Genomic DNA, 14,497 nt, shown 5'->3' on the forward strand with positions numbered 1-14,497 from the left:
CGGTATTAACACGAATATTTCTTATATAACTTTCTATGGAGTAATCTTTCTAGTCAAGTTTTGTAAAAACGGGATCTGATTATAGAATTCTGAACATAAAACAATGAAAATTACAAATACCTTCTTTGAGGGCTTTATTAGCTCTGGCATTTACCCTTAGTAACATCACATGGAAATGAAGACGAAAATAAATAAAAATATGACTTTCTACAACTATAATAACTGCCATATTATCTTTTAGAGATATAGTTCAACGCGGTCGCGACCTAGAAGGCGTGCTCAAGCAATACATGACCCACGTGAAGCCAGCCTACCAAAGCTACATCGCGCCCTGTATGGCTCACGCAGACATTATAGTGCCGAGGGGCGGAGAGAACAAAGTCGCCATACATTTGATAGTTCAACATGTCCACAAACAACTACAACTGGTCAGTATACTAGCCATGACTTATAAAAAGCCTTTGATTAGGTAGAACATGGTATTCCCATTAGTAAAGTTATATTTATTTTGCTAAAAAGGTATGTATTAGATGCGATCAAATCATATCTATCAAGTACATATATCAAAATAGCGAATTACAGAGTAGTTTAGCTTTTTATAGCACATAAAATGGGAGTGCCGCAAGGATCTCTTTTAGGACCACTCTTATTCTTTATCTACATGTTTATAACTATCCAGCCTACTATGTATATGGATAGCTGAAGGCATATGTTTGATAGTTCAACATTTGATTCATGTCCACAAACAACTGCAACTGGTCAGTATACTAGCCATGACTTATAAAAAGCCTTTGATTGGGTAGAACATGGTATTCTCATTAGTAAAGTTATATTTATTTTGCTAAAAAGGTATGTATTAGATGCGATCAAATCATATCTATCAAGTACATATATCAAAATAGCGAATTACAGAGTAGTTTAGCTTTTTATAGCACATAAAATGAGAGTGCCGCAAGGATCTCTTTTAGGACCACTCTTATTCCTCAAACAACAACTATGTTCACAAAAACAACTGCAACTGGTCAGTGTACTACTCTTGACTTATGTAAAGCTTTTGATTGGGTAGACCATGGCATTCTCAGTTAGTAAAGTTATATTTATTTTACTTAAAGGTATGTAATTAGATCCGATTAAATGTTATCAATAAAATAAAAATGAAAAAATAGCGAATAAAACAGTAGTTTAGCGTTTTGAAGCAGATAAAATGGGAGTAACGCAAGGGTCACTGCTGGAGCCGGTCCTATTTCTTAGTTGTATATCGTTAGTTTTCATTTACCCCCTTCATTGCTAAGAATGGCACCGAAAGTTCTTCAATTTCATGGTGCTCTGCTTATTCCTTTTGGGAATACAGGCTTGAGATTATGTATGTAAGGAAATGTAATTTAATGTTATATTATTTTTCAGAGAGGCTTCAAAGTTCGTGAAAAGCTCGCGGTTGCGCACATCGGCCAGCCAGTTCCAGACTCCTATATCTACTCAAAGATACACCACAAGTAAGTGAATCTATCAGACAATCATAATTTAAAAAATTTTTTAAGCATCATTCGTTTACTGGACCAAAAATCCAAGTTGTATCACCTAAAATTTAAAATATGCAAAGATTCATCGTCATTTTTAACCCCCGATGTAAAAACGATGGGGTTTTGTAAGTTTGACGTGTCTGTCTGTGTGTGTCTGTTTGTGGCATCGTAGCTCCCGAACGGATGAACAGATTTAGATTTAGTTTGAAAGCTGAATTAGTCGGGAGTGTTCTTAGCCATGTTAGATGGATATTGGTCCACTATGTCGGGTGTTTTTACAAAATTTAAATTAAGTTATTACTTGAAATATCAATGAACTCAAACTCGAACTTTCAAGGGTTCTCATGTTTATTAACTAGCTTTTCCCCGCGGCTTCGCTCGTGTTAAATTCGAAAATTGCGGAATACTCCATAAAACCTTCCACCCCCCATTTTAGGGAAGTAGACGTTAGAAAGAGACTAAAAGTAGTCTATGTCACTCTATCCCTTCAACTATCTCCACTTAAAAAATCACGTCAATTCGTCGATACGTTTTGCCGTGAAAGACGGACAAACGAACAGACTCACACACTTTCCCATTTATAATATTATATATGGATACTCTACTGTTTATTTGAGAAGCCAGTGTAAAGTTTAGACTCAATATGCTCAAGTGTTCTATAAACCGCCATTTGTCCGCAGGTGCAAGGTCTCCACACGTTCATACGTAACAAGGACACGCCTCGGGACGAGTTCATATTCTACTCCAAACGCCTCATGAGACTTGTCATAGAATTTGCACTATCGTTGCTACCCTACTCGGAGCGGACTGTTGAGACGCCTCAGGGATTCTCTTACAAAGGTATTTTGATTTTCAAGTTAATTCAATTCAATTCAATTCAAAACCTTTAATGTCATAAACAACCCATGTCAAAGAAACAAAAATAATAATACAATAAATAAGGAATTAAAATAATCTTAAACAACTTAGTCAAGAATAATGATAAATATAAAACATAAAACATAAAACACACACACACACACACACACACACACACACACACACACACACACACACACACACACACACACACACACACACACACACACACACACACACACACACACACACACACACACACACACACACACACACACACACACACACACACACACACACACACACACACACACACACACACACACACACACACACACACACACACACACACACACACACACACACACACACACACACACACACACACACACACACACACACACACACACACACACACACACACACACACACACACACACACACACACACACACACACACACACACACACACACACACACACACACACACACACACACACACACACACACACACACACACACACACACACACACACACACACACACACACACACACACACACACACACACACACACACACACACACACACACACACACACACACACACACACACACACACACACACACACACACACACACACACACACACACACACACACACACACACACACACACACACACACACACACACACACACACACACACACACACACACACACACACACACACACACACACACACACACACACACACACACACACACACACACACACACACACACACACACACACACACACACACACACACACACACACACACACACACACACACACACACACACACACACACACACACACACACACACACACACACACACACACACACACACACACACACACACACACACACACACACACACACACACACACACACACACACACACACACACACACACACACACACACACACACACACACACACACACACACACACACACACACACACACACACACACACACACACACACACACACACACACACACACACACACACACACACACACACACACACACACACACACACACACACACACACACACACACACACACACACACACACACACACACACACACACACACACACACACACACACACACACACACACACACACACACACACACACACACACACACACACACACACACACACACACACACACACACACACACACACACACACACACACACACACACACACACACACACACACACACACACACACACACACACACACACACACACACACACACACACACACACACACACACACACACACACACACACACACACACACACACACACACACACACACACACACACACACACACACACACACACACACACACACACACACACACACACACACACACACACACACACACACACACACACACACACACACACACACACACACACACACACACACACACACACACACACACACACACACACACACACACACACACACACACACACACACACACACACACACACACACACACACACACACACACACACACACACACACACACACACACACACACACACACACACACACACACACACACACACACACACACACACACACACACACACACACACACACACACACACACACACACACACACACACACACACACACACACACACACACACACACACACACACACACACACACACACACACACACACACACACACACACACACACACACACACACACACACACACACACACACACACACACACACACACACACACACACACACACACACACACACACACACACACACACACACACACACACACACACACACACACACACACACACACACACACACACACACACACACACACACACACACACACACACACACACACACACACACACACACACACACACACACACACACACACACACACACACACACACACACACACACACACACACACACACACACACACACACACACACACACACACACACACACACACACACACACACACACACACACACACACGTTCCTACAAATAAAACGAAACCTTATCCTGAGATAACTGATTACCTTTTGGTTTTAATCCTTTGTAGGGCTAATAAAGACCATCCTATAAATATTATAGGACTTCAAGTAAAGTATTTTTTTTCTTGAACAAAATTTTTAGGACTATAGGATGGATAATATGGTGGCTGAAATCGGATTTTTGGAGTCTTGCTCGGTAAAAGGTTAAGGTCGTAGTCGTGTACTTTTTAATCTTTGTTTCGTTTTACATACATACATATAATCACGCCTGTATCCCATAAAGGGGTAGGCAGAGCATATGAACTCCTAAGCTTCAGTGCCACTCTTGGCAAAAACGGGTTGAAAGAAATCCAAATTGTAACATTGCAGTGACAGGTTGCCAGCCTCTCACCTCGCGTCGTCTCGTCCTCGCCTTCTTCAATCTTTCTCACTTGATGGTCTCATCGGAAGATCAGCGCTGGAAGTTACCAGCAACACGCTGAGATGAGGCCATTTCGTGGCACTTCATTATTTTCTGTCTTATTGTTATTATGTGTATTTTTTTGTCTTGCCTGTGTTCACGAATAAATGTTATTCTATTCTATTAAACTTACTTTATCAAGTAAAATAAAACGTTGTTATTGTTGTCAGGCCGAAAATGCGACGTGGAGAAAATCTGCGGCGTATCCATACTTCGAGCCGGCGAGACCATGGAGCAGGCTGTGTGCGATGTGTGCAAAGACATCCGCATAGGCAAGATACTTATACAGACCAACCAGGAGACTGACGAACCTGAGGTGAGCTTTATTATTATACTACTACTAAGTATAGTACATAGTATTATAAGTTATAAGTTCCAAGAAATCAGTGGTATCGGCCGAAATCGAAGAAGGAATGTCTACGACCACTGCTTCTTTGTTTACCCGTTTGACAGATAATTCTAATCTTAAAAGAAACGAAGTATACTACTTGGCTGGCGCGATTACCCAAAATGAGTTTTGGCCTCCAACACAAGAGCACGTCATTTTGCTCGGTCTTGAACGGTATCCCGCCAGTTTTCGCCTACGCCGAGCTTACGGAGGTCTACCTCCACTCTATCCGCCCAACGATATTTTGGGTGTCCAGCAGGACGGCGTCCAATCGGTCTCCCCAAGTAGGCCTCCCATTATTATAGTTATACCCTTATACTTAAACTACCCTTAGTTTTAATTATATCGATTCAAACCCCGATGTCCTTTTAAAAGGACAAAGCCAAGACGAGTTTTGAACTGTAATATATTGTAAAACAAGAAAATCTGCGAAGTAGGAATCTATTCGAGATTATGGAGCCTGCCGTGTGTGTGCGATGTGTGCAAAGACATCCGCATGGACACGATACTTATACAGACAAGGAGTCTTAAGTCATTGGGACTAAATCCCGAAAATCCTTTTAAAAGGACAAAATCAAATATTCACGGCTGAGCTCCGAAGCGGATTTGATATAAGTACTCATACATGTATGAAATTTTCGATTAGTGGAAGGCTAGAATTTCTGTTTGTGATTTTCATATGTTATATAAACCGAAAATGTCAAACTGTATGGTATAAAATACTTACAATTGTCATAAATAACAATCATGTGACGTTACCTCTTATTTGCCAAGAGTGGCACTGAGGCTTTAGTAGTTTCGTGTGCTCTGCCTATCCCTTTATGGGATACAGGTGTGATTGTATTTGACGCGTGATTTACGCGTAATTGTCGCTAGATGTCACTATAACTATGCCTATACAAATAACTCGCATTTATTGATGTATGGATGGAGTTACAACTCTTCTCTTACATAATTATTCCTCTATGGTTGAACAGAAAAAAAAAACAATTAACTTGTTTTCCTCTTCCCAGCTATACTACCTCCGCCTACCAAAGGATATAAAGGACTACCGCGTTATTCTAATGGACGCCACCGTGGCTACGGGCGCGGCGGCCATCATGGCTATACGGGTGCTGCTCGACCACGACGTGCCCGAGGAGCACATCAGCCTGGTGTCGCTGCTGATGGCCGAGATAGGGGTGCATTCGATAGCTTACGCTTTCCCGCAGGTAATATTAAATGAGGTTTAATATCATGAGACATACAGACGACGGTCAGACAGTCAGACGGACGGACAGATAGACGGACAAATCCCAGAGATTGTTATTTATTTTCATTCAAGAGTGAGCTGATAATTGAGTGTAAAGTCGGAAGGATCCTTTTACAACCATCATTACAGTTTATTACAAATATTTACAAAAGCAGGCTATGTATAATATCTTCTTGTCTGTTGTCTGCCTCTATTTAAAGCCTGGCCAGATATATATAAAAATTTTACCTTCCAATAAAATTATTATTATTTTGCCTGGTATATCCGAGGTCTTTATAGAGAGAGTACGTCATAGACGTCGCATCGGACCGATAGATGGCGCCATCGTTCGTTGTAAGTCGCTCCGGCGTCACACCGCCGCGATGTTGGTAGTCCCGTTTTCCCCACCTGCAACATAAGGCTCCTCGCGCCACGACCCGCCACCAGCCACCCTCATTGTTGAGGAGAAGTGCCGATGGTATATTAAGCCTACCAGGAAGGCATCACTCAGACCTCGGATATACCAGGCAAAATAATAATAATTTTATTGGAAGGTAAAATTTTTATATTATTTGTGCCGTTTGTATATCCGAGGTCTTTATAGAGACCTGTTTATTATCTCCTGGTGGCGAGTCAGCTGGCGCGCGAGCCTTTGGTAGCCCTATTGGCATAGCATAGAAGAATAAGTGAATCAGTTGTTGAACCGATTTGACAGATGTATCAGTCGAAATCGCCTTCGATCCGCGAATATCTCGGTGCCAGAAACGCCTAAAGAGATTTTCGTGATGACGTTTAGCTTTAGTCAGCGAATAGTTAGAGAAATGACATTATACATCGCAGATAAAAACCAAAAAAGATGTAGGCGAGGCTGACTTGAACAAGATACAAAAACTTTAGATACACTATTATTATTAACAGAGACGTTATTTTATCAGGTTATAAACCCAATTTCAGACACAAAGTGTGGAAATTAACTGTAAAAGTAGTGTAACTATCTGTACTGTAGCAGGGTAACGTAATTGATACTGCTTTTGTCAACCCTTCGTAAAAATTATCAAAATTTCAATATTAGCTTTGATATAACTATTTAAAGTCCAACGTCTTACGTCCATATCAAACACAGAAAAAGGTCATCACTCACGCGCCCAAGGGCTATTTGTTACAATATTGGTATTTTCGATCAGACTATTTCGCGTCAAGCGAGCGCGGTTGCAAGCGAGACTCCTGAACTCTGAACTCTTTTTAGTGAGGGCATTTGAGGATACTGATCGCTCGGTAAAACTAGCCTAGAAGATGAAAGTTACGAGCGCTGTCGATTGCTACTACACTGGACGGAGGTATCAGTCGATTTCTTCAAGTCAGTCATTGACACTTAGGGTAATCCATTACCTAATCCAAAACCCGATGCGACGGATTTCTACTTCGTGCAATGAAGGTCGACAGCGTAGACTGAGAGGTGACGTCCGTGTCGCATCGCTGGTGGTTGCTGAACACGTCGTGGTAGCAGGTCAAGGGGTGAATTAAAACACCGCCACACATGCGCGCTTTGAGAGCGTAGGCGGAGCGCAATAATGGCGGTGCACCGCACAAACGCTGGCGTTGCGCCCAGTGGGCGCTAGCGGGAACTAACGAGCGCGGATTGCGAGCGCAACGCGCGCGGGACGCGAGCGGAATGCGCGCGCATTCAGCGCGCTGATAGCGTAGCGTTAGCGAAGCGGAATGCGCTTTATGTGTGGCGGAGGCTTAATACGTACCGTTGTACGGCGTAATGCAGGGCTCTCGCAGACGAAGAGGTACGATGACGGGCGAAGCAGAAGAAGGCGAGGTCATCGAAGATCACTTGGCTCCCAGGGGGTGCATACTGACCTCGTACGACAGTCTGTTGGAGTCAGCAGTTACTGTCGTAGTTACTCGTAACAGAAGAGATGTAGTCCTGCCATCGTACAGCATAACATAACATACAACCGAACTGTGCATAGCATATAGTGCTATGCGAACCTTAATCCGGCTGCATGTCACTTCAGTCGCCAGCGCCACCGCCTGTTGAAGATTTTTTCCATCAGAAGAGCTTTACTTCGTACAATGTTACGATTATTGAAGGTCTTATCGGGCTGCAGATGCAAGCAAAACAGGAGCGATTGGCCTACAGCTATCGGCAGCTGTACGAGGTAATGCTGGAAACTGCAGCGGTGCAACCTTCCTCTGTAGACTACGAAAGTTGTGAAATTGATGAAATCAGGGTCTACGATCGAATCAAGCACTATTAATTCAGTATAGTCGAGCCAGATGATAACTACTGAAGTCCTCCTGAGTTCCTGGCCCCATTCGCTTTGAGCTGGAATCTCAAGTTCACTAAGGCGAAGCGGGTTTATTTTTCCCAATTTGTTTATTAGAGGCTCGGCGAATAAGCTCATCTCTCGAATGGACAGGGGGCGCCACAAGCCTCCGGGAAATCCTCGTGTACTTGGAACCCCCGCAGCCAGATTACCGATCGGTTTTGGTGTCCGCCCGGTAAACAGACGCACGCTCAGGACGCAGGACGCTGGCTCGAATTCAGATCTAAACATTCTGAAAGAGATCTTTTTTTTTAATTCCGCAAACCTTTACGATGTCTTTGACCTACACAATGAGCGATGTACAGGAATCACAGGGTCGTCTCGCGAGGCGCCTCTCCGATTAGATAGCTCGCGAACATCGTCAGGACACCCTCGCAGCAGTGCGGCTCCTCGTCCGGTTATTGACGTCTTACCTCGTTCAACTATGGGTGGCCAAGCCACGTTAGGACGTAGCATCTTTAGAATTTATCTGTTCTCACTTCGGCGACGGAGGAGTCCTTGGTCAAAATAGACTTTAAAGAGAAGAGTGGATACCATAGTGTACGGGATGTCAGCTGATAGCGGCGCCCAGCGTCACATTGGAGGGTAGTATCAGCCTGGTCACGGTCAGCAACAGAGTCTGCAACGATACCGTAGCAGACGGGGCCTGGATAGTCGTGGTCGTGGCACCATTGTAGCGGAAGGCAGTGTGCGCGGTGAGCGTGACATCTTAGGCGCGACGGCAGCCGCCGACGTCGGCGTGGCGGCCAGCGACACCAAGGGAGCACATCAGCAATCTTACCAGCTTGTTACTGCAGCAGACGGTGTTACGTTCGGCGGTGAGATTGAGACGACCGTCATCAGCTCGAAAGGCGTCTTCGATGACCCTGTCGCGTCACGCAGTATCGTGCTCGGTGGCCCTCTCGAGGTCGCCGCCGTCAGCGCGGGAGGCACCGGCGCCAGCGTGGCAGTCAGCTACATCGGTGAACAGCATCGACAGAGTTCGCGGCGTCGTCACGGCAAACGCGGCAGGAAAATTAGCGACGCCTTCGCGGCAGCCGCAGTATTGCGCTCGGTGGCGCGATGAAGGTCGCCGCGTCTGCAATCTTACCTCGTGCGATCGAGGCGACATCAAGGCGCCAGCATCAGCGTGTCGGCCGACGATACCGGTGGAAAACTTCAAGTAGCTTGCGGCGTTGTCACGGCAGACGCAGCAGAAGGATTGCGACGCCTGTGCAGCGGTTAACAGTATTACGCTCCGCATCAACACTGAGGCGCCAGCATAAGCGTGGCGGCCAGCAATACTGGTGGACAGCTTCGGCAGGCTCGCGGCGTTGTCACGGCAGATGAACGCTCTACATCACCATCGAGGCGCCAGAATAAGCGTGGCGGCCAGCGATACTGGTGGACAGCTACAGCAGGATCGCGGCGTTGTCACGGCAGATGAGCTCGCTGCATCACCATCGAGGCGCCAGCATAAGCGTGGCGGCCAGCGATACTGGTGGACAGCTACAACAGGATCGCGGCGTTGTCAGGGCAGACGCACGTTCTGCATTACCATCGAGGCGCCAGCATAAGCGTGGCAGCCAGCTTCAGCAGGATCGCGGCGTTGTCACGGCAGACGAACGCTCTGCATCACCATCGAGGCGCCAGCATAAGCGTGGCGGCCAGCGAACTGGTGGACAGCTTCAGCGGGATCGCGGCGTTGTCACGGCAGACGAACGCTCTGCATCACCATCGAGGCGCCAGCATAAGCGTGGCGGCCAGCGATACTGGTGGACAGCTTCAGCAGGATCGCGGCGTTGTCACGGCAGACGCACGCTCTGCATCACCATCGAGGCGCCAGCATAAGCGTGGCGGCCAGCGATACTGGTGGACAGCTTCAGCAGGATCGCGGCGTTGTCACGGCAGACGCACGCTCTGCATCACCATCGAGGCGCCAGCATAAGCGTGGCGGCCAGCGATACTGGTGGACAGCTTCAGCAGGATCGCGGCGTAGGTGGCCGCGCTGGTAGCCTGCGTATTGACGACTGATCACTAACGGCGCGGCGCTCGCGTCGGGGCAGCAGCAGACATACTTACAGCGTCGCACGCGACGCCTATGCGGCGGCCACAACGTTGTTCAGCGGCACCGCAGAGGTCGTTAACGAGGAAGCAACTTCTACGCAACTTCGGCGGCGCCGACGTGGCGGACAACACTGCCGCGGTCAGTGGCGCTATCGCAGCGCTACAGTAAGTTTCGGCGCCGACACGTGTCCGCCGTCCTCCGCACCGAATCGGAAACCGAACATGTTCTTTCTAAAATAATATGAAGCTGCTCACCCATTCGTCGGAGAAATTCAAACCTCCTTGGAGCGCGGTATTCCTTCACCGCGCCCTCCGCCGCCGCCGCCGCCGCCGCCGCCGCCCGCAGGTCGCGCAGCACGCGGTCGCGAAGCACGTGGTCCCCGGAGCACGTGGTCCCCGGCGGAGCAACTTACCTACGTTACCGCTTATATTCTCGCGCGAAACTTTTAATACGCGGATAACACTTCCTACTTTAGTCTCGGAAATGCGAATTTTAAAAAGAAAACTGATTAACGGTAACGATTTTTGCAGCATGGAACTTTCTTACAAAAAAAGTGGGTAGAATCATAAAGCAGCACTCGTTCATTTCTATCGTGAGAACCCCGAAAGACGAATAATGATCGCTAGCGAGGCATAATATATCTCATTATTCAAGACGAACGAGCGTAAATTAAAAGGGAAGAAAGAATTGACGGATGAAATTGAAAAATTTCATAATTCCGAAATGTTATAAGCCACTTTTTAAATAAAAACACGAATAACTCTGGTTTGACCAGAAGTAACAAGGAAATAGAAACTAAAAGATTAATTTCGAGACACCATGCTGTAAAAATGTTCGAACGGAATACGCGACAACCGGTCACTTCGGCGTTCGACGAAACAATGAGGGTGGCTGGTGGCGGGTCGTGGCGCGAGGAGCCTTATGTTGCAGGTGGGGAAAACGGGACTACCAACATCGCGGCGGTGTGACGCCGGAGCGACTTACAACGAACGATGGCGCCATCTATCGGTCCGATGCGACGTCTATGACGTACTCTCTCTATAAAGACCTCGGATATACAAACGGCACAAATAATATGACTACGCGCCATCTTGCGGAATTTCATTAGAACTATTTTCTTCATACTAAACTGAACTGTCACCCCACACATCAGAATAACAGCGCCCTCTTGACAATAGTCAGGAAAGACTAGTGACCGCTCCGGCTGTGGAATGAGCTCCCTGCCGAGGTATTCCCGATGAACTACAGTATGGGGTTTTGCAAAAAAGGAATGTACAAGTTTCTAGTGGGTCGGCAACGCGCATGTGACACCCCTTGAGTTGCAGGCGTCCATAGGTTACGGTGACCGCTTTCCATCACCCTAATAAAACATTTTTTTCGCACTTTATTGGCGTGATTGATATACATATTGGTACCAAATTTCAGCTTTCTAGTGCTAACTGTTACTGAGATTATCCGCGGACGGACAGACAGACAGACATGGCGAAACTATAAGGGTTCCTAGTTGACTACGGAAAAAATTGTCATATATTTCTGGTCAGGCTTTATAATAATTTGTTTTGTCTCCACTGTATTTTTATTCTGTATATTTTGCTGCTGTGTGCCAATAAAGAGTATTCTATCTATAGGGCGTAATTACTCATAGCAAAAATAAAACGTCATTAGAGTTGGAACGTTAAATTTAATCGACATTTTCAGCTATCGATAAATTGAGCCACCTTTTACATTTCTGACTTTAACATTAACCTCTTTGATAAGCTATTCGACCATTTGATTTTGACCTCTTTGATAAGATTAAAAGTAAATTTTATGACATTTAATTGTCATTTCTGCCACTAGTCTTTTTGCAACTAATTCACGTTTGAAAATAATGGTTAATTCAAAACGAAAAACAGTCAACAAATGGATAAAGATAAAGATACTTTATTTGCATTAAACATTACCAGGTACAAGGTCTAATAATATTTAGTGGTAGGTTTATTGCTTAACCTCATAGGCTTCATAATATTTAATGCTTAACCTCATTTGGTATGCAAAATGATAACTTAAAACTATTTAGTTAAAACAGCCAAGAAGTTATAAGAAGTATCCTTGTCTTACTTACGACGAAAACAACTCAACATTATACTGATAATTTCAGTTTAATCGATAGTCGATAAAATTTAACGTTCCATACTCCAACTCTATTGACGTTTCATTTTTGCCATTAGCAATTCCGCCCTCTGATTTCTATCTATCTTATACATTAGCTGCAGTCTAACATTTTTTTACATTAGATATTTGACTAGCGACCCGCCCCGGCTTCGCACGGGTACTATACCTACATGTAAACCTTCCTCTAGAATCACTCTATCTATTAAAAAAAACGGATCAAAATCCGTTGCGTAGTTTTAAATATTTAAGCATACATAGGGTTAGGGACAGAGAAAGCGACTTTGTTTTATACTATGTACTAGTGATATAAAAAATATTTTCAGGTAAAAATAGTAACGTCCGCGTTAGACCCCGAGATAAACGAGAAGTTCTACGTCCTTCCCGGCATCGGGAACTTTGGGGACCGCTACTTCGGCACCGAACCCGCTGACGACGAGTGAACACTGCCCGCGTAAGGCTGATTTACTGTATGTAGAACCATAGGCAATACTTAACCTTTGGTACAGTTACCGGCAATAACATTGGACAAAAATACTGCATAAATATCTGACTCGCTCTTATATAAACGGCCAACCAAATCTTAGCACTAAGAAAGTCGCGAAGTTTAAATTTTCTATGGGAAATTAAACCTTCGCCCCTATATTTTTAATTAATGTTGAAGTATTATGATGGTTCATCAATGATTCCGCCAACGTCAAGGCTTGCCAGCAAGTCACATACAGTTCCGCGTTTGTTCAATACGCACCGACTAACTATGGATGGAGCAAACGCGGCAATGGTATTTGTGACAGCACCTTTAGGACATGTTTAGCTAGGCTGTTAATTGTTTAAGTAAATAAATGCTCAGTCGTTGAGAACCGGTTAATAAAGAATCCTTTAGGAAGGAACGCGTTTTATGAAGAGGATTGGCCGCTGAGCTCTATAATATACATAATTTGCCGCCTTTTGCGCGAAGGCCTTTGGTGCCTTTTTTGATCCCATCCTAGTCGCCAATGATTTGGATTAACAACGTCTACGTCTATAGCTCTAGAAATACGATTGTCAGATGTTTCTGCTTTCTTTTTATGCGATGTTTCCTTTTTGTGCGATGTTGCTGGTCACTGTGTTTATGGCGGTCCCACATTTTGCCACTAGCAAAGTCGGTGTAGAGTTAGCACGGACTGAATCTAGTACTGTCGCGTTAGCAAAATATATGAACACGAATTATCTGCCTGCCTGTTGTAACGTATGGTCATACTGTATAAGACCGATATTACACTATCATAGAATTATGATCATAGAATAGACAACATGCCGTCCTTTTTTTTCACGTTGGAGTAAAAGGGAGGCATGACCTATGATAATAGATATATGTTAATGTAATATCAGGCTTAAGACGATTCTAAAATTATACACAACGGCTTTTTGACTACGGACTAGAGCT

The 14,497-nt window shown here is 44.7% G+C and overlaps 1 protein-coding gene across 1 annotated transcript in view; it reads left to right on the plus strand.

The window, feature by feature from the left end:
* The window catches only part of LOC125232171 (uridine-cytidine kinase-like 1), a 35,958-nt gene extending 22,071 nt beyond the window's left edge, over positions 1-13,887 (plus strand). The window contains 7 exon segments of the mRNA XM_048137801.1: positions 242-428; positions 1,405-1,462; positions 1,465-1,493; positions 2,201-2,360; positions 5,089-5,234; positions 6,320-6,517; positions 13,398-13,887. Of these exon segments, the coding sequence (XP_047993758.1) occupies positions 242-428; positions 1,405-1,462; positions 1,465-1,493; positions 2,201-2,360; positions 5,089-5,234; positions 6,320-6,517; positions 13,398-13,514 (895 nt within the window). The 3' untranslated portion in view covers positions 13,515-13,887.
* Positions 13,888-14,497: the final 610 nt, after the last annotated feature.

This window comes from Leguminivora glycinivorella, chromosome 12, assembly GCF_023078275.1.
Source record: "Leguminivora glycinivorella isolate SPB_JAAS2020 chromosome 12, LegGlyc_1.1, whole genome shotgun sequence".
In the NCBI taxonomy this organism is placed as follows: Eukaryota; Metazoa; Arthropoda; class Insecta; order Lepidoptera; family Tortricidae; genus Leguminivora; species Leguminivora glycinivorella.